Genomic DNA, 21,293 nt, shown 5'->3' with positions numbered 1-21,293 from the left:
ATATTTACACTCCAGTCCACAAAGTTGTTACATGATGATAGCACCCCTCTAGATTTGCACAAAGCCCCCTTATCTTCACCAACTCGTAAACAACCTGTAACAACTTATTCACCTTGTAAACAATCAGTAAAACATAACTAGCCCATTTCACAACAGGCCCAAATATAACAAATATAGCAACCTAGCAAAATATGAGAAATAAGCCCAGATGAAAAATAAGTCCAGATGACATGATAATGTTTGAACACCTTATTTTAACATCCCCCCTTGATTTAAACAGCAAGCATGTCAACTAGATCTAACTTAAAACACAACAGATCATCCTAAACACAGCTCAACCTTTTGCAAACAAGTCAGCCAACTAATCTTCAGTGGCTAATCAATATAGCACCTTTACAAGCTTTAATAGATAAACTGTAGTTAACATCAAATATTTATCAAACTATGCAGTGCAAAAAAGCAACCCTATCCACTCTTAATAGAGCCATACACAGAATAACCTAGAGAAACAAGTTAAAAAAAAAAGATTTCTATAAGCAAACTTCTAATATAACAATCTACAAGAAGAGACAAGACATGAGATCCCTTGAAGTAACTCAACACAAACACAAACAACAAATCCGAGAATCCTCTATCACAAACAAACAACAAAACAGATAAGCTATTATGACAAAAAACCGCCAGACAACAACGATATCTACACAAATTCTGACTAAACGCACAATCACATACTTTTATAACCAGAAACAAAAATCCTTGCACAAACAACAAGGCTAACACCACATACAGTCAAGAGCCAATTTTGTGAACAAACCACATTAGACCTACTCGGAGTATAAGATATGACAATCATATAAGATGATATAAGAACGACACTGAAACATTTTAACAGTGTTGAAGATAAACAACTTATGCAGAATAATCTTGTCAAAGAAATCATAAAGACTCATTTGTTTTAACCAAAAAATCTTTTACAAAACATGAACCTCACAACCAAAAACAATCTGATAAAAAACAATACGCCTCTAAATCAGACAACAAACAACATTCAAATATCCCTCTAAATGAAACTATAGATCCAATGATATTGCAATTAGAACAAAGAACTTCTCATAAAGAGGCAAACAAGGCAGCCATAACCTACAAAAGCAATCTCCTACACAAAGACGCTAGCAAGATAACAAGACAATTTACATACACAGATACGATTTTCTGATCAACTCAACCAGAAAACAACAGACATGAAGATCAAGAATATCAGAATCAACTAGTTCATACTTAAACCAAATCCTCAATAAACACAGAGTACATACCTAAACCAAACAGAAAGTTACTATTAAGATTTTTAAACAATCAACTTTATGATGAACAAGACAAATCTCAAAATACAATTGAGGACAAGAACTCTCCCAGAACTATTTCTGACAAACTAGAGATTCATAAAAGAAACATAACTCAGAACAAGGTCTGAAAAGACAACGAATCCACTGATTCATACATATACAAAACAAGTGAGATAACAAACAACTAGAAAGCATATTCTAATTGAACAATGAACCACACAGTCCATCAACAATACCACAGTTAAATCATTTAAACTAAAAATCACACGATTTTTAAGAATATGAGACCAAGACCGAAAGACAATATTTGTGAAGATCTCAAAGTCTAATTTGACTTGATTAGAAAAACTTTTCACAAAATACTGAATCACAAGAATCATACCAAGACTGATAAACAAGAAGTACACACTTCTATATTAGACTACAATTTCAGCCTAAACAAACATGAAATACAAAATCACATGATTTAATATCCCACACACAAGACAAAGAATAACAAGACAATAAGACATAGCCAAACAAAATCACAAAATACCATAATTTGCAACCGAAAACATCTCACCCGAGATTACATACAAGGCTATCACATATATAGAATAATCTTGACTATATCACCGGTTAAACATGAACCTTACAGCTCAAACTAACGATACAAACAAGATCATAGACAAGTAGACATCAAGACTACGAATACAAGACATATAACAACATTCAAGACAACGATCCTCAACATATAGATCTCATAGCTAGGCAGACACATACAACAAGAACAATTTTTACAAAACAACTGATTTGATTAGAGAACACTCAACCCACATGGTTCGACTAATCATCCCACAAAAAAAAAACAATAAGGCATATGGACAACTTGTATAAGACACTTTGACAGTTCAGAAATAGAATCAATTCACATGATTCAAGACAAAGATTCACACATACCAAAACATTAAGAATCAGATAACATGGAACCCTAAAGCAACTAAGACCTTCTAATTTTTTTTATCAATCAAAACCAAGCAAAAAACACTAACACGACGTTATACTTATTAAAAAAAACACTCGTCTATCACTTGATTATGAAAGATTGGAACATCTCCACCGCATAACGATAAGATTGTTACATGTCCACCCAATTCTAATCAGAAAAATACTCAACTCTAATCATTTAAACCACATTTAGACCCTTGTTTAATCTATATACTTGTTAGACCAACAGGGAGACATACAAAAGAACAATCATCAACAGATCATACAAGCATAACGACAAAAAACTTATAATGTGATGAAACCATGACCAATGAGCACTAGACAATACACAACACCAACTGGATAGTATGAATAGTGTAAAGAGCAAAACAATATAGATGATAAGCAAACATAAATCATCAATAAAACTACACAACCAGACCAAGTCTTTGATCTCAAACCTAACTGACAACAAACAAAAATAACAATCTACTTAATACTCGAATAAAGCACAAGACCAAGATACCAGGTTTAAGGAAAACTCACATTAGACAAGTCAAGACTTATGAACTAATATAACCCTTTTATGAACATTAAAAGAATCAAAATTTCACTCAGTAATTTTAATAGACACATATAAGAATGATTTTTTTATATAGCGCTTTTACCATGAACCATATAACATAGAGGAAAAAACAAACATACAACTCATATAACAAACAGACATTTTAACTGTTCTCAAAAAAAAAAAACATTGAGCAGACAAACCATAAGAATTTTCTCACAACAAATAACAATCGCACAAACACCAATAAAAAAAACAGAATACCCTAACATAGAGTGAAGAAATGTAAGATCTCTACTAATGCTTTTATGGACCCCTTTTTTAAAAAAAATATTAGCATTTAAAAAATCGAGACAAAAAAATCAGATAAACAAACACAATATAACTAGGAGACCACAAGTTATCAGACAAATAACTAATTACCGAAGCAACAAACAATAAGAATAAACAGCTCTAAGGCGAAGCTGAGTCAGAGACAAGATTCCAGGTTCATCACTCTATGGTGCCTGGACATGCCTTTACTCAGGAGCCACAATCTAACAAATGACAATAACATCAGCAAACACTAGAAGCAACAAGAACACAAATAAACATCAAACAAGTAATCACAGAATAGACAAGAATTAACTATAACAAACAATCAAAGGTGTTAGTCCTCACTACCCCGACTTCAACTAACCAACAACAAAGTAATAAAAAATAAGAGCAGACTGGAAAGATCTTACAGAGGGTGCAATATGCTTCAAAAGAAGATCAGAACTGTAGTTTTCAATAACTACAGGAACTGATCAAGCCACAACCAAACAACACCTGGTTTTCAGGAAGAACAGATAACAAACCTCACAGCAGATAACAGACCTCCTTCTTGACCTCCAAGAAACCCTAATTAGGATTTATGTAACACTAGAAAGGACAACAGACTATCGATCTCACCAACTTGTTCCTGCACACACTTCAAGAAACAACCAAAAAACGAAAAACACACACACAAAAAACGATCAAAGAAACAGATCTAAAAAACTTATTTCACAGCGGAAACTCCAAAAGAACAAACTCAAGAGCTATTATAAAGAACAACACGAAACACTCCCAGACCATCAATACAACAACATGTAGCACAACACTAACCAAATATATATGACAAAGGGTTCTACAACACATAGAAATCACGATTAAAAAACAGATTTAGCAAACAAGAGAATGAGTGAAAAACTATCAAACAAAAAATGTTTAGAAACCCTAAAGAAAGAAACTGTGGAATCTTTTGAGAATAACATAAAGGGAGATCAAGAACTAACAGGTCCGAATAGGACTCCACCAGATTTTAACAAATACACACATAATCTAGATTTAATCACCAAGAACATTTAACAATACTAGAATCATTTAGAGATGAAACCTCAAATCCTAAATCCGAATCTACTAAAACCACAGCGGAAAAACCATAAATCGGAGCTTTATAGCTCTGATACCATGTAAAAAACAATGGTATGAACCGGAACAAGAACGAAAACAGAATAATCAACACAGCCGTAGCGACAAACAGCGACGTAAAATTCTATTATTTAACCCAAACCAAAAAAAAAAAACACCCAACCAATACCCTTGATCTTACACGAAGTAAGATCTGATGTACAAGCGTTTTGATCGACCGATTAATCAGTTGATCTATGAAATACAAAGACAAAAAAAGAACAAGAAGACATACAACCTGATCTACACAGGATCAAGATCTCACAGGCAAGATTAATAACGAGCTGATGTGTGTCTAGATGTGATAAGAAACAAGTTGCGATGATGAAAGAAGAGTCTCAAAACTCTAATCGTCTGTGTACTTGAGAGAAACTGTGAGAGTGACTTTTGGGGAAGAATGACTCAATAAACCCTAGCAGCTATACTTCTCTTTTATATCCCGCTGCAACATATTTACACTCCAGTCCACAAAGTTGTTACATGATGATAGCACCCCTCTAGATTTGCACAAAGCCCCCTTATCTTCACCAACTCGTAAACAACCTGTAACAACTTATTCACCTTGTAAACAATCAGTAAAACATAACTAGCCCATTTCACAACAGGCCCAAATATAACAAATATAACAACCTAGCAAAATATGAGAAATAAGCCCAGATGAAAAATAAGTCCAGATGACATGATAATGTTTGGACACCTTATTTTAACATTAAGCTAGAACTACAACCGTGAAAACATTGAAAAGTAAGCTGCACGAGGACATGGAAACTTGGGGACAAAATAATAGCATGATGTCATGAACTTCTTTCTTATGGCACGTGCATGGTTGTTTACTTTCACTAATCGACCCATTCATTGGAGAGTGCCTTACCATCTCACCCAGTTTAATTAAGCAGTCACACGGGATGTTGGTTGTAGTGAATGGCTCATAACTCGATATACAACATAACGTGTAGTGAAAATGTGTCTCTCTCCATAAGGTCGTAGGATTCTAGTTATATGGTGGACAAACTGTGTAGGTTAGGAGCAGGATTAATGGGCGTGTGAGCAGGAAATCTGTCTCTCTCCATAAGGTCGTTCTTAAAGAATTATCTTTTACTAAATCCATTTAAGAATAAACGTAGGGTGGGGCGAATAGCGCCAATGTATAGGAGCGGGGTATTCGTGAGCCCCCTCATTGGTAATGCTCTTATAAATAAGTACAATAATAGCCTCATATGAGTTTGATGGGACATGGTTGGAATTCATTACCCCAGGTAACAACCTATCTAATCCATGCAAATTGAATATTTTAAACACTTGTAATGGATCGATTTAGGGTTAGGGTGAATTAATAGACATCACCTCTGCAAGGGATTATTTTATTAATAATGTTTCAGTGAGGAAATGAAGCGAAAGTAGGAGGAAGTGGCAGAAGCTAGAAGAAGAGTGGAAGTAGGAGGTGGTAGTGAAAAATCTAATTGACATTATCGCTTTTCAAATTCAACATCTTCTACATCATTCTCTTATTCCTTACAAGTTACAATCTACAAACCTCCATCGAAGCAACGAAGTCTCCGGACCAAAACCCTTTTCCCCACTACTAATCATCGTGTGGAGATCTAGTCTAGCCTCACATTAACCTATGTGAAGTTATGCACCCCCCCCCCCCCACACACACACATACACACCTCCTCATATCTAATGTTTCAAATACCGGTCGGTAATACCAGACACGGCTCCAGTACGGTAATAACCGGTAAAAAGAAGAGACTGTATGAATTATGTATTGCCGGTAAATTTGGTTTTATTGGTACAAACCATTATACTGGTTTGCACAATCTTCAAATTTGATTTTTAAATTTTAATAATTGATTTATGTAAAAACCGACCTTCCACGATCAATTAACCTAGCGGCATTCGATACATTTGATCATTCAAATCCATACATTCATCAGTAAGCATATAGTTTTAGGTAGCGTTCATTTCGTGGATTGTACTGGAATTGGAATTTATGTAGGAATTGAAATTTGGATGTGTTTGTTTCACATAATGAAAAGAAAATGGATAGAATTGAAATGCAGATTTCATTCCTTATACTACTGTTCAATTCCAATTCATTTTCTTTTGTTGAAACGAAATCAACATTCTAATTCCATAAAGATTTCATTTCATTCCGTGAAACGACTACTATTTTACAATTCATGATAAGTGGAACCTTTTGTTGGAAAATTGATTTCTTTTACGAAATCACTTACTTTTGGATTTGAGTTAAATTTGTATATTTACGGAACTATAAAGTTAACTAGTTAACCTGATTGAACCGTTTAACACAACCGTTTGAACCATCATTTTTAGCCCAACAAAAAACCCATTTTTAAAACACTGCTCATACCTCATCACAACCGTCCACGTAGTTGACACCAATCTGAGAATCCAATCCAACGGCATCAAACCCCCCACCAATTCAATCCTACGTGAGCCTCCCCACCGTAACTATCCAAAGAAGCTTGCTTTAGGTACTACAATATTAATAAACACTATTTACGACCAATATCTTCCGAGTAAAACCCGCACAAACCCTTTATATATTAATTAATAATAATCCTCTCAAAATTCCCCATGATGATCACATTCTGATCGAACTCCCGAAACCCTAAAAAAGAGGGTTTTCGATTGTTGCTATTATTAATCTACTGATGGAATCCAGGTAAACCGTCGTCCTTTCGATTCTTGCTGTATCGTTATTCTAGTTTTTTTTTTTTTTTTTAAATTTATGTGTTTGAATTTGAATTATGATGTTTGATATTTTGTTTGTAGGAAACGAGTGTTTTGGGGTGGTAGTTCATCGGCTGCCGATCCCGATGTGATCGAGATTGCTCCTCCGTTGCTTGATCGGACGGCGATTACGAAGGCCAAAGGGAAACAAAAGGAGGTATATAAAATTGTATTCTTGTTCTTATTAATGTTGGTTTATTTATTAGTTATTGGTGAATAACATGTGTATGTTTAGGGAAATTAGACATATTGTTTTGTAATCTTAGAATACATGACCAATAATTAGTAGAGAACAGCGAGAACCGCATAAACATATGTGCCTTTTTCAGTTAACTATAACTGTAATAGTTACGGCGGCTTCTCTATGTGTGTGTATATATATATGTATAATAGATTATAACCCGCGTATTATTATACGGGTTGCATGAAGTAAAAATCAAATAGTTGGTAAATGTAGAGTGTTTGTTATTGTAAACATAGAAAGTAAATCAAGAATTGATATTTAGAATGGGTCAAAGATCCTTGTGTTTCTTAAAATGGGTAAATGGATTTTTTTAGGTAGGAAAATAAAGGTGAGAAGGGGGGGGGGGGGGGATGTTCGTTTCAGAACCAATAATATGTTGAGACTTGTGATGATTGCGTAACGTGTTTGTATCTATTGCTTTGAATGCGTATACTCTTTTTTGGAATGGTTGTATTGATTTCACTATCTGTTACGATATGTCGAGTGGAAAACTGTGGTTATTAATGACTTAATATGTCAGGTTGCGTATCATGAAATAATTGATGTTGACATGGACGAAGACTGCGATGACGTCATGTTCCTTGAAGCGAAGGTTGAATCAGATAAAAAAGCGAAGGTTGGCACGGGCAGTTCGTTGGGTTCTAGTAGTGCGGCAAACTCAGGATTAAATAACTTTATTGATTTAGACGACTACGTTGATGATTATGTTTTCGACGACGAGTATCTGGCGTTGCAAGCACATTTCGATGACATCGGTCTTCCTGCTGGGATCGAAGCCCCCATTCCCTGGTTGCCAGATTTAGTCGCGATGAAAAAAGACAAGCCTGCAATTCCATTTGTGAGTCAACCGAACACGGTTGACCCGATGCCCACATCCGCTTTTAATTCTTCGAGTAAAAGTACAACCATACATGGACAGTCTCCCTATTTTGACCCTAAACCCGTTCCAATGCACTCTAATTTTACACAAACTGGTAACGGTAATTATTTATCTAATAATTTTAGTACACAAGTCGGAAACGGCTCGTCAAGTTTCCCTGATCCTCTAGGAATGGATTTTAAATGGTATGAATCTTTCGAGAAGAACATAGCGTATCCTCAGTTGGGCATGAACACAACTGATATGCTGTCTGGAACCGGGAGTATATACTCTATGGATGATATCGATATGTTACTGGGCCAGGATGCTAGTGTGAACTGGCCGAGCCCAATAAGTTCATCTGGGTTGACAAAGCTAAAGAAAAGTTACGAAGGTTTCAAGAAGTATGATGCTAGTGTAAACGGGCCGAGCTCAGTAAGTTCATCTCGGTTGGCAAAGCTAAAGAAGGCTTTGAAGAAGATTGATGCTAGTGTAAATGACCCGAGCTCGATAAGTTCGAGTTCTGTTGAAAGTTCATCTAGCTTGGCAAAGTTTCTTGATGGTGATGTAAAGAAAAGGTATGAAAGCTTCAAGAAGTTTGATACTGTCGTTGACCATTCGGATCACCATTACGTAAAAAAGAGTTCGGCAATGACACAGGCAAGTTTGTGTTTTTACTATTTTGCCACCTTTGATTTTTATTTTATTTTATTTTTTGTTCACTTTTATTATCTATTTATTTCAGCCACCAAAAAATTGGGCTAAAAAGATACAAGAAGAGTGGAAGATTCTTGAGAAAGACTTGCCCGGTATGTATATTGTGTACACCATTTGTTAAATCGAATTGATTAAGAGCAAATTACAAAAATGGTCCTTTATGTATGTCACTTGTTGCAAACCGTGTCCCTTATCTTCAATAATTACAGAAAATGTACTCGATGTTTGCAAACCCTTGCAAGTTATGTTCTTTAGCCCTAACTCGGTTAATTTTTTTGTGGTTAAATATGACCAAATGGACCCCACATGAGGGTATTTTGGTCATTTTACTCTCATGTGGGGTCCATTTTATCAGATTTAACCACAAAAATACCCTGATGTGGGGTCCATTTGGTCAGATTTAACCAAAAAAATTAACTGCGTTAGGGCTAAAGGACATAACTTGCAAGGGTTTGCAAACATCAAGTACGTTTTCTGTAATTATTGAAGACAAAGGACACAGTTTGCAATAAGTGACATACATAAAGGACCATTTTTGTAATTTACTCTAATATTAATGAATGTTTGTTATATTTTATTACTTGTGCTACAGATACAATATTTGTTCGAGTTTATGAATCAAGGATGGATCTATTAAGAGCTGTAATTATCGGAGCAGAGGGGACGCCGTATCATGATGGTCTTTTCTTCTTTGATGTTTGTTTTCCAAGCGGCTATCCTAATACTCCGCCTGTGAGTCATCATCTCGATTTTAATGCATATAAAATTATAAATTTTTAACTTCTTGTGATATATTTTTAGAAAAAAGTTTAAAATACAAGACCTCCTCATCGTGCGAAGATGCGCGACCAGCAACATAACGTGCATAATTATGCAAACGACGTGTGTAATTAGGGTAGAACCAACCCATGCGTAATTATGCGAATAACGTGCATAATTATGTATCATAACATGCGTAATTATGCAATAACGTGTGTAATTACGGAAACTTAATTACTATTGTGCCACTGCGTTCAATTGAAGACCTAGATTAGATCAGATGTGCGGTTGAGATGCTCGCGTACGCATCGCACGATAAGGTGGTCTTGTACGTTAACCGACCGCATATATTTAATGGTGTTTTTTTTTCTTCTTTCTAGCTTGTGCATTACCACTCTGGTGGTCTTCGCATTAATCCAAATCTGTACAATTGCGGTAAAGTTTGCTTGAGCCTTCTGAACACATGGACTGGGGTGCAGAACGAGAGGTGGATCCCGGGCACTTCAACCATGCTTCAAGTTCTGGTCTCGATACAGGGTCTGATTTTGAACGCGAAGCCCTACTTTAACGAACCGGGGTATGCAAATTCAAGCGGCTCTGTGCATGGCGAACAGTCTTCCTTACATTACAATGAGAATACCCTTATTTTGTCACTCAAAACAATGGTGTATACCATGAAGAAACCACCCAAGGTAAGGTTTTTATTTTATTTAGGGTAAAATGTCATTTTCGTCCCTGAGGTTTGGCCAGTTTTGCGACTTCGTCCAAAGGTTTGTTTTTTCGCATCTGGATCCAAAAGATTTGGAATCTTGACATTTTCATCCGGCTCGTTAACTCCATCCATTTTTCTCAGTTAAGTCGGTATTTCCGTTTTCTGTTAACTTAAAAGGGCAGTTCGGTCTTTTTCAGATGTATTTGGTCTTTTTACATAAAGTGAAAAAGACCGAATTGCTCTTTAAGTGAACAAAAAAGACAGAAATACCCTTGACTTAATGGAGAAAAATGGATGGAGTTAACGAGCCAAATGAAAATGGCAAAATTTCAAACCTTTTTGATCCAGATGCGGAAAAACAAACCTTTGGACGAAAGTCGCAAAACTAGCCAAACTTCAGGGGCGGAAATGGCGTTTTACTCTTTTATTTAATTTTCTAAATTTCTTTCGGTATGTTGTGACTTGTGTCGTTAACTGGTATTCGATGTTGTTCGACGCAGTACTTTGAGGATTTGGTGATTGGGCATTTTCAGCATCATGTACGCGATATTTTAATGGCGTGTAAAGCTTACACAGAAGGTGTGCAGGTGGGGTGTGTTGTTAAAGGAGGTTTACAAAAAGTCGGTGAGGGTAACAATAGCTGCTCGGTCAAGTTCAAGCATGATGTGGCCTCATATGTTAAGACACTTGTAGCCGCATTTGAGAGGATAGGAGCAAAAGAAGCCCAGGAATTTCTTTCTTTAATTAAAGAAAGTTCTTTGCCTGCTGCTGAACCTGGCCCAGGCCCCGTCCTTGGACCGGGCCCTGCCTTTAGCCCATTCCCATTCCCATTCCCGGGCCCTGCGTACAAGCCAACCTCCCCTTCCTATGCTCCTGGTTATCCTTATAGTTCTATATCTGCTGCTTATAATCAGCATTGGTGAAAAATATGTGAATGTGACTCTGGATTTGATAAACTTGCATTAATTATCATCTTGGAGATGTGGTTTGGACTCATGGCACACCATATGATTTTGCTATGTATATAGGGGGCTAACCTTTCTGTTATGGTTGAAACTTTGACTTAAGAAATATGTCTATCTTTTTGGGTATGTTATTGCGGTTGACGGTTGTAGTTTTGGTGATCGATACTAGTATATTTGACTGCCCCGGACTCAATAAAGCTTCGCCCCTGGCTGTTGTAGTTTTGGCGAAAAATGGTTTTCGAGACAGACTAGTATATTTGACTTGAAAGGAGGTCAAATCGTTTACCAATTTGACAACTCTTTTGGAGGCAACACAGCAGGTGAATGAAACAGTTTTTCTCTAGATGCTAAAATGAAACACCCTTGGTCTTTAAAGAAAAAGAAGTACGAATGATCTAATACTAATAAAAAGGTATACATAATGTCACATGGCATTCTTTTACTAAAATAAGAGCCTACTTAATGCCACATGACATTATCTCCTTTAATTCACTATTATTATTAATTAATAAACAATAAAAAGTTCCTTAACAACTTAATACTAATATTTTATTGTTACTTAGGTATTGATTATTTACTTTTGACTTATCTAAACTATATAGTTAGTTTTGAGTAATAATTCTACTTATAATAAACAATTTCAAATAATGAGAATGTGATAACACCTTATTCTTTAGAAGGATTTTTTTACTATATGTTTAAAAATCTATTAAATAAATTATTATTTATATTATAATAACAAAAAAGGTAAAGAATAGGTTAATCAGATATTTGAAAACTGGCTTACTTCCATGCTTTGAAAACACTTTTAATGTTATTAGACCCGTGTAATAAACGAGTTTAAGGATAGAATATCTTCATAATAATTTTGATGCAAGTCTATACTCACCGGATGTCCTAAATAGAGTTATATTTTTAGGCTTGCCAAACCATTGATGATAATTAACAAAGGTTAGTGTTCCAGTGACGTTATCAAAAAAATATTAATTGAAAGAATGGTTTAAGTAATAGAACTTGACTACAGGTCCTATCACTGGGTGATCAGGTTATTGAGGCACTCATATTATTCAGAAGTAATACTAGCACTTGAACGTTTATCCCTAGATTTTGTTTAATACCGCCAAATAGAAGGATTCTGTTTATATTGAAAAGAGACAGTTTCCACTCGCCCTATGTTTTGCCATGACGATAAATAAAAGTATAGGACAATTTCTATGTAAAGTTGGTTTGTTTCTAAAGAAGTGGTTTTTACACATGACCAACTATTGCATCATCTGTGGTAAAAAAATCACTTATATAAAGAGAATATAAAATTAAAAAATTTATAAATTTATATCCTTAAACCCGTGTAGTACACGGGTCTAATAATCTAGTTGATTAATAAACAATTACTTTTATCATTTATAATAATGTTTCTAGTCAAATTTGATATAAAACGTAGCTACCTTTTTTTGTGTCTTCTATTATAATTTCCAAAGATATTACTATCAAAGGGGTTTGTAGCCTAGCGGTACTAAAATATGGTGGAAATGTCTTTCAATAAGGTTGAAAGTTTCTAGTCTCATGGTGGACAAAATGTGACTGGGATGTGTGAGTTAGTTGTCCTACTAAATCCATATTAAGCCCATGGTATTATAGCCTAGTGGCATCTTGGGGGGTGAGATAAGGCTTTGGGACCATTAGGTCCTGGGTTCGATTCTCACAAAAGGGGGTTTTCCCAGATTTATTGGGTTTCCTCCTGAATTGGTGTATAGGCATTATAGCCTAGTGGAGATGGATATGATCGGGTGATTCTGCTCGTGGTACGATGATACTCCATTGGTCCGTCAGTGATCCTAATTTGCCGTTAAAAAAAAAAAAAAAAAAAAAAAAAAAAACTAAATCCATATTGAATTGTTACGTGCAGGTAAGGGTGGATAGCTCCATATTGAATTGTGAGCCTCCCAAAGGCAAAGTACTTTGTGATTCTCATAGGCTCAGTCCATTTGGACCCCCGGAATCTATTTTGACACCTAACCTTTTTTATACGACTCGTATAGACTTATACGAGTTATATAACGGTAACTTTAAACAAGATAGATTGACATTGTCAGTCTGTGTCGGTGGCTGGTCGTATTTCACCTATATAAATCTATACGAGTCATATACGGACCAAATGATTTTTTGGAGTTTAAAGTTGGGTGTTATTGTTAGTTTTTTAAAATATTATTTTGTTTCTATTTTTTCGTGACGTATCGTATTGTATCGTGTTATATCGTGTTGTATCATATCGTGTCGTATCTTATTATACATTATACGTAACCATCCAATCCAACATTGTAAATAAACTATCACAGATATAAATCAACTGAAACTGCAAATAAGGATGATAAGTTTGTTCATACATAACATAATTCGAATAAACACATCAAAAACTAAGAATGCAAAAAAGGACAACAAACTATCTTAAACCTCCAGATCCTGACGGTTGCGGATCTCGACCAGGGGCTGGCGGCATCATCAACATCGGTACGGGTGATGTGGCTACTGACATGACATTTTCGATGGTGTGGCATCTAACATTAGCTAACTGGGTTATAGTCCAGTTAGTTTGGAAGTGTGAGACGAAAGTTATTATTTAAAATCCAATATCTCTAAAAACAAACTACTAACAAGAAACTTGTCAATATCAAACAAGCAAAATTAGAACCTGATCACAGCTTGAATCTGACTATCAAGTTTTGATGTTTCATCTCTTTCATTAAAACTACAGCAAAATCAAATTCAAAACCAAACAACACCAAAATCGTTGCTTTGAAGGTTGGATATTGGATCGCCGCATAGAATGAAACCTGTTGAAGACATACACGAGGGTTTTACCTAACTTTTTTATTTAAATAATACAGACGCTAATTAGATTTAATCATTTTTTTTGAACGACTTACTTTGTGTTAGACCACCGCACTCCCTAAATTAAAGAGCCTCGTTGCCCCACTTCATCCAGATTATGTTGTCTTAATCGACCCACGCTGGCTTCAGAGTTTGGTTTGGGCGTTCCCCTGGAACCATACCGGCGGCTGGCACTTGACAGTTGTTGTGCCATCACAAGAGCATAACTCTATGGCGTAACACACAGTGCGACGAAAACCCGAGTGGGCTCGAGATTCGAACTGAAAACCTAACTCAAATCTTGCATTGCTTTAATCCACCAAAAGTGACATAAGTGAGAATCAAAATCGAGTCTTCACTAGAGAATCTAAGCCTCCTACACTAGACCACAAGTGAGGAAATAGATTTAGCCATTTTAATAAACATTTTTAACTACATTTTTTTATAAATACTTTTTACACATTTTTTTAAAGAGTTAAATGCCATTTTAGTCCATAGTTTGGGTCATTTTGACAGTTTAGTCTAAATGTTTCATTTTTAGCCTGTGGGTCCAAAGATGTTTCACCATTGTCATTTTAGTCTACTAGGTTAACTTCATCCGTTTTTTCTGTCATGAGAAGGGCAATATGGTCATTTTATATGGCCGAATTGCTCTTATAGTTAACAGAATTACATATAAAATGACCGAATTGCCCTTCTCGTTAACAGGAAAAAAATAGATAAAGTTAAACCAGTAAACTAAAATGACAACGATGAAACCTTTTTGGACCACAGAAAAAAATGAAACCTTTGGATAAACTGTCAAATTTCCCAAACCAAAAGAACTAAAATGACATCCAACTCTTTTTTAAATTTGGATTTTCTGGCCCACAACCTCTTTAATCCTCATCATGACCGTCCACGTAGCACAGCAACTGAGAATCCAATCCAACGGTCTGAAACCCCCAGAATTAAATCCTACGTGGGCCTCCTCACCGTAACTATGAAAGCACTCTCAAAACCTTTTTAAATCCACATCGTCTCAAATTCCCCATGATTTCTTCATTCTTCTTCCGGAAACCCTAGAAAATAGGGTTTTTGATTCTGTTAATAATCCACCATTGTACTTCATCCACTGATGGAATCTTCTGGAGTTGCGAGTTCCTTCCCTCAGAATTCCAGGTAAAACTTTGTCGCTTCGATTGTTTCTGTATCGTTATTGTTGTTTATGTATATATGTGTGTTTGAATTTTGAACCTTTTGTAGGAAGCGAGTGTTTTGGGGGAGTAGTTCATCGGGTGCGGATCTCGAGGTGATCGAGATTGCTCCTCCGTTGGTTGATCGAACTTCGAATGTGAATGTGAAGGGGAAAGGGAAACAAAAGGAGGTATATATATTGTATTATTGTTAATTTTGGTTTTTTCATTGTTTATTGGTGGATAATAAGTTTTTTTTGCTTTTTTTATAATGTGAAACCCTAGACCTGAAGATGTGGTGTATGGTATTGACAGTCATTTCAGATGCATGCAACTTATTGTTACATTGTAGAAAGAGGAATTTCATTGTGTGTGTGTGTAGGGGGGGGGGGGGTGTCAATACAGAACTAGAGGTGTACAAATCGTTTTTTTCTTTTTAACTGCTCCGGTTTTTCGGTGGAAAAAAACGGTTTGGTTTTTTAACTGGTGGATGCCGAACTGGTACTAATCGATTCGGTTCGGTTAAAAACTGATCTGGGCCAAAAAAATCCGGGTTTTAACCGGTCTTTTAAATCCGCTTTCGTTTTTAAACCGGTTTCAAAGATCAAGAATACTAACCGGTATACAAACGGCTGGTTTGGTTTTGGTTGAAACCGGCTTTAAAACAGCCGGTTAAAAAAACTGGTTTTGGTTTTTTTTTTTGTTCAGTTCTCATTTCTAAAACCGGTTTTTTGTACACTTCTATACAGAACCAACAAGTAAAGAACTGCATAAACATTTGAAAATTTTCAGTTAATGGATGCTTTTTCTTAGGTAGTGTCATAAAAACGGTCAAACTTTAGGAGGGGCCAGAATGAGTATATACATGTTTTGACCACCTTTCTCCACGTACGCACCACCATTCGTCGTCGGAACCACCACCTACGACCATCTCTGTCACAACAAACACTGAAAATCGCCCTCTTTGCAACCACCGCCACCGATGTTATTCCAGGCTTTCCAGCCAAAGGCGAACTAGGTTTTTCGGTTTGACTGTCTTTCTTAACCGAATCTGGTAGTCACCGGTGTCACAGTGTGGTTGCATGTATGTTGGTTGTGGCTGTTGTTGATCAGTTGTGGACGCCGGTGGTGAGGGATGAAGAGGAAGGAACGGTTTGTCTGAGTAGCCACCTTATTTTGTATTGTGGCTGTAAAACCAAGAATGATTGAACCAGTGAAAGTGTTGGACGGTGGAAGGGGGCAATGGATTGGATGTCTGTGATTGTTAGGGTTTAGACAGAGACGGGCCAACGCTTTTTAAATCCTGTCAGGACTTTCTAGTTACAAATAAAACTACCCTTTTCAACCCTCTGTTGTTTTTGGAAAACCCATCCTGACCTGGCCTATCTTAACCATTTTCTAAAACAATCTGTTCTGACCCGAACTCGTCCTGGCCTGTGACCCAGCCCAACCTGACCCACTCACTTTGCCACGTCTAATTGTAACACGTAAGGAGGTTATTATATATACATATACAAAGGGCGTTCATTTTAAGAACTGATATTATGCTTTGAATGTTATTTTTTGCAATGCTTGCATTGATTCCTCTATCTGCTTTGATATGTTGAGTGGAATGTGGTTATTATTAGTGACTTAATGTGTCAGGTTGCATATCATGAAATAATTGATGTTGACTTGGATGAAGACTGTGATGATGTCGTGCTCCTTGACGGGAATTTTGAATCTAACAAAAAGGCGAAGGTTGGTATGGGCACTTCTTTGGGTTCTAGTAAGAAAGTTGCGTCAAATAAGAAAGGAAAGGTATACGTTTTTTAATCTTCTTTTTTTATCTTGCTTTCTGTTGCTTAATCTTACGAATGATTAAATTTTCAAATTTTTGTCTGTTCTAGGAGGTTCAAGTAGATCCCGGTCATTCTCTCAACGGATTTAACCCAGGATCAAATAACTTTTTTGATTTAGATGACTATGTTTTTGACGATGAGTACGGGACATTGCAATCCCACTTTAATGACAAAGGTCTCTCTACTGGAATTCCATTTGTAACTTCAAACGCCCAATTCGAGGCGAGTGTGAGTCAACCGAACAGGGTTGACCCAATGCCTGCATCCACCATGTTTTCTTCAAGTAAAAAAAGTACACCTGTACGTGGACGGTCCACTTATTCTACACAGATTGGTAGCCATAACTATTTATCTAATAATTCTTATACTCTAAATGATATGTTACTGGACCAGGATGCTACTGTAAATGGCTCGAGCTCAAAACGTTCGAGGTCTGTTAAAAGTTCATCTAGAAAGGCAAAGCTTGTTGATAATGATGTAAAGAATAAGTATGAAAGTTTCAAGAGGTTTGATAGTGTCGCCGACCATTCGGGTCATCATTATGCACGACAGAGTTCAGCGTCGGCGCAGGCAAGTTTGTTTGTGTCTTTTATTATTTTGCTACTTTCGATATATATTTTTTTGTTCATTTTTATCATCCATTTATTTCATCCAACATGCATGTCATTGTCACCTGTTTCAGCCACCGAAAAATTGGGCTAAAAAGATACAAGAAGAGTGGAAGATTCTTGAGAAAGACTTGCCTGGTATGTATATTGTGTACCCTATTTGTTAAATCTAATTGATAATATAAACGATGTTTGTTTTATATAATTATTTGTGTTACAGACACAATATTTGTTCGAGTTTATGAATCGAGGATGGATCTTTTAAGAGCTGTTATTATTGGAGCGGAGGGGACACCGTATCACGACGGTCTTTTTTTCTTTGACGTGTTTTTTCCAAGCACCTATCCTAATACACCGCCTGTGAGTCTTAACGCTTATATAATTATAAATGGAGTAAATTACAAATATCGTCCCCTATGTATGTCGCTTATTGCAAAGTGTGTCCTTTGTCTTCAATAATTACAGAAAACGTACTCGATGTTTGCAAACCCTTGCAAGTTATGTCCTTTAGCCCTAACTAAGTTAATTTTTGTGGTTAAATCTGACCAAATGGACACCACATGAGGATATTTTGGTCATTTTACTCTCATTTGGGGTCTATTTGGTCAGATTTAACCACAAAAATACCCTCATGTGGGGTCCATTTGGTCAGATTTAACCACAAAAATTAACTGAGTTAGGGCTAAAGGACATAACTTGCAAGGGTTTGCAAACATCGAGTACGTTTTCTGTAATTATTGAACACAAAGGACACAGTTTGCAATAAGTGACATACATAAATGACGATTTTTGTAATTTACTCTATAAATTCTTATGATATATATTTAATAATGTTTTTTTACAGCTTGTACATTACCACTCTGGGGGTCTTCGCATTAATCCAAATCTATACAATTGCGGTAAAGTTTGCTTGAGCCTTCTGAACACATGGTCCGGGGGGCAGAACGAGAAGTGGGTCCCAGGCAAATCGACCATGCTTCAAGTTTTGGTGTCGATACAGGGTCTGATTTTGAACATGAAGCCCTACTTTAACGAACCGGGGCATGCATATTCAAATGGCTCTGTGTATGGAGAAAAGTCTTCCTTACAATACAATGAGAACACCTTTATTTTATCACTTAAAACAATGGTGTATACCATGAAGAAACCACCCAAGGTAAGATTTTGATCATGTTTGTTCGTTTAGCACGTATGTGCGTGTTTAACTGGTATTCAATGTTGTCGGATGCAGTACTTTGAGGATTTGGTGATTGGGCATTTCCAGCATCGTGTACGTGATATTTTAATGGCGTGCAAAGCTTACACAGAAGGTGTGCAGGTGGGGTGTGTTGTTAAAGGTGGTGTACAAGATGTTGATGAGGATAACAGTAGCTGCTCCGACAGGTTTAAGCATGATGTTGTCTCGTATATTAAGACACTTGTAGCTGCATTTAAGAAGATAGGAGCAAAAGAAGCCGAAGAGTTTCTTTCTTTAAGTGTCAAGGAAACTCCTCTTCCTGCTGCACCAGCCCTGGGCCCGAGCTTAATCCCAGCCGCACATTCCTACTCTTCTCATGGTTATATTCCATACCCTAAACCGTCTGTATCTACTGCTTATAAACATGCTGCTTATAAACAGCATTGGTGAAAGGGATGTGAATGCGATGGGATTTGATAGGCTTGCATTATTTTTCATCTTGGATATGTGGTTTGGACTCCAGGCACACCATATGATTATGCTATATGTATATAGGGGCTGGGCTAACCATTTTTTATGTTGAAAGTTTGACTTGAGAAATATATCCCCTTTTTTGGGCAACTTTGATTGCAAATGACAGATGGGTGGTTTTGTTTGTTACTGTGGTTGTAGTTTTGCTGAAAACTTATGAGACTAGCATATTTGACCTTAAAGAAGGTCAAATTGTTTATCGATTTAATAACTCTCTTGGAGGCAAGACAGAAGTTGAAAGAAATATCCTTGGTCTATAAAGACTTAACTAAGAATGATTAAATTATTAAATTCAATTATCGTTTACAACGTTTCTAGTCAAATTTTTTATATATATGTAACTACATTCTATTTTTTGTGACCTTTAACGTATTATTTAGGTATTTGGATGATTTGTAGCGTAGCAGTATCATGATGTAAGTTGAGGGCAATGATTTAGGTAAAATTAGTGGGTGTGTAAGTTACCCGATTTAAATAAATGATCTTGTAAAAACCATTCAAGATTGTTACGTAGGTTTTAAAATCAGGTGTAGAGTTGAGATTACCAAAATCCGCTCTGTTGTCATCCCTAGATCTAAGAGCACAACCCAAAATGTTTGGGTTGTGGGTGTGTCTAGATGTAGTCACCATCCCAACGGATTGAGGTCTAGTTTGTGAACATTGTAGGTGTCATTCGGCTGTCAAGCCCGCTCCTATGGTCCGGAATATCGGTCATCAATTAGAGAGAGTGGACACCGCCTGGTTGTCAGATTCATTGATCTTCTCGTCCTTTGGATGTGGTATGTATTCCTCTCCATAGTTAGTAGCTATCCTTTGAATTGGGAACATGATGTTCCCCAATTCTTAGTTGGCTAAATACATGGTTAAATGCCCTATTTCATTACTCGCATTCGTTATCCCTAATTCTTAGCTGGCTAAACTCTTGCTCAAATGCAGTTGGATGGGGATTGGGGACGGTTTGCAAGTGAACGAGGAGAGTTTGCAGCTGGACAATGAGGGTAAACAATTGGGCAAGGAGGGTATGCAACTGAATGGTGAGGATAAACTGCTAGATGGTGAGAGTTTTGCAGGTTTATGAGGAGGGTTTGCAGTTTGACGTGAAAATGGGGGTTCAACTAAATATGGATATCCTCCACCCATATTTGAGAGAAAATTGAATTCGAAGTGAAAACAAGGGTTGTAATATGCTATGAATGTATAACTGATATAATATAGCCGTTGGAATATAGTCGTTGCAATATAGCCGTTGAAATAAAAAAAATTGATGTAATGTTTAATTTTCTATTGCTTTTACTCTTTTTAGATTTAATATATTTTTGTATTTGATTAAAATTTTAGTATAAAATCAAAATAATCTAAAAATAAACTGATTTATATTAAACCAATTGTAAACGTAAAAAGTTTTTAGACTTGTTTAAAAATCTGATGTAACGCTGAAATGACATTTTGTGAAGGTCTAGAATTTTACCTATTGTAGATGGTTGGCAAACCCAAGCAGGCTATGATGGAGACACTTTTATGTTCGTGAAATAAATTATAGAGTAAAGTGCTATTTGCGTCATTGTGGTTATTCGGAACACACACCTTGAGCCCCTAATCTTTAAAAATCATCCCTAGAGCCCATATGGTTTCATTTTGTTGCAATGTGCATCCCTAACGTTTCATACCGTCATTGAACTGTTTATTTTGAGGTGTTTCTTCAAAATTAAAACTTCACACATAAACAAACCTTC

At 36.2% G+C, this 21,293-nt stretch overlaps 1 protein-coding gene across 1 annotated transcript; it reads left to right on the top strand.

The window, feature by feature from the left end:
* Window positions 1-6,852: 6,852 nt before the first annotated feature.
* On the top strand, window positions 6,853-19,663 carry LOC110892531. Its single transcript, XM_035981207.1, has 16 exons — window positions 6,853-7,036; window positions 7,147-7,261; window positions 7,869-8,867; window positions 8,953-9,016; window positions 9,517-9,656; window positions 10,064-10,375; window positions 10,896-11,316; window positions 15,362-15,389; window positions 15,474-15,594; window positions 17,048-17,203; window positions 17,293-17,544; window positions 17,638-17,814; window positions 17,927-17,990; window positions 18,073-18,212; window positions 18,697-19,008; window positions 19,084-19,663. Exons 1-16 carry the CDS (start codon window positions 7,026-7,028, stop codon window positions 19,477-19,479), a joined length of 3,708 nt encoding a protein of 1,235 aa, XP_035837100.1. The 5' UTR covers window positions 6,853-7,025; the 3' UTR covers window positions 19,480-19,663.
* The last annotated feature ends 1,630 nt before the right edge of the window (window positions 19,664-21,293 follow it).

Source organism: Helianthus annuus, chromosome 12 (genome assembly GCF_002127325.2).
Source record: "Helianthus annuus cultivar XRQ/B chromosome 12, HanXRQr2.0-SUNRISE, whole genome shotgun sequence".
NCBI lineage: Eukaryota > Viridiplantae > Streptophyta > Magnoliopsida > Asterales > Asteraceae > Helianthus > Helianthus annuus.
Note: the sequence above shows the minus strand (reverse complement) of the source record. Positions and strands in the feature narration are given on the sequence as shown.

Coding starts and splice junctions, on each gene's coding strand:
- LOC110892531 (XM_035981207.1), top strand. Junction 8,868..8,952: donor AGAGTTCGGCAATGACACAG/GCAAGTTTGTGT, acceptor TATTTATTTCAG/CCACCAAAAAATTGGGCTAA. Junction 11,317..15,361: donor TGCTTATAATCAGCATTGGT/GAAAAATATGTG, acceptor AATCTTCTGGAG/TTGCGAGTTCCTTCCCTCAG.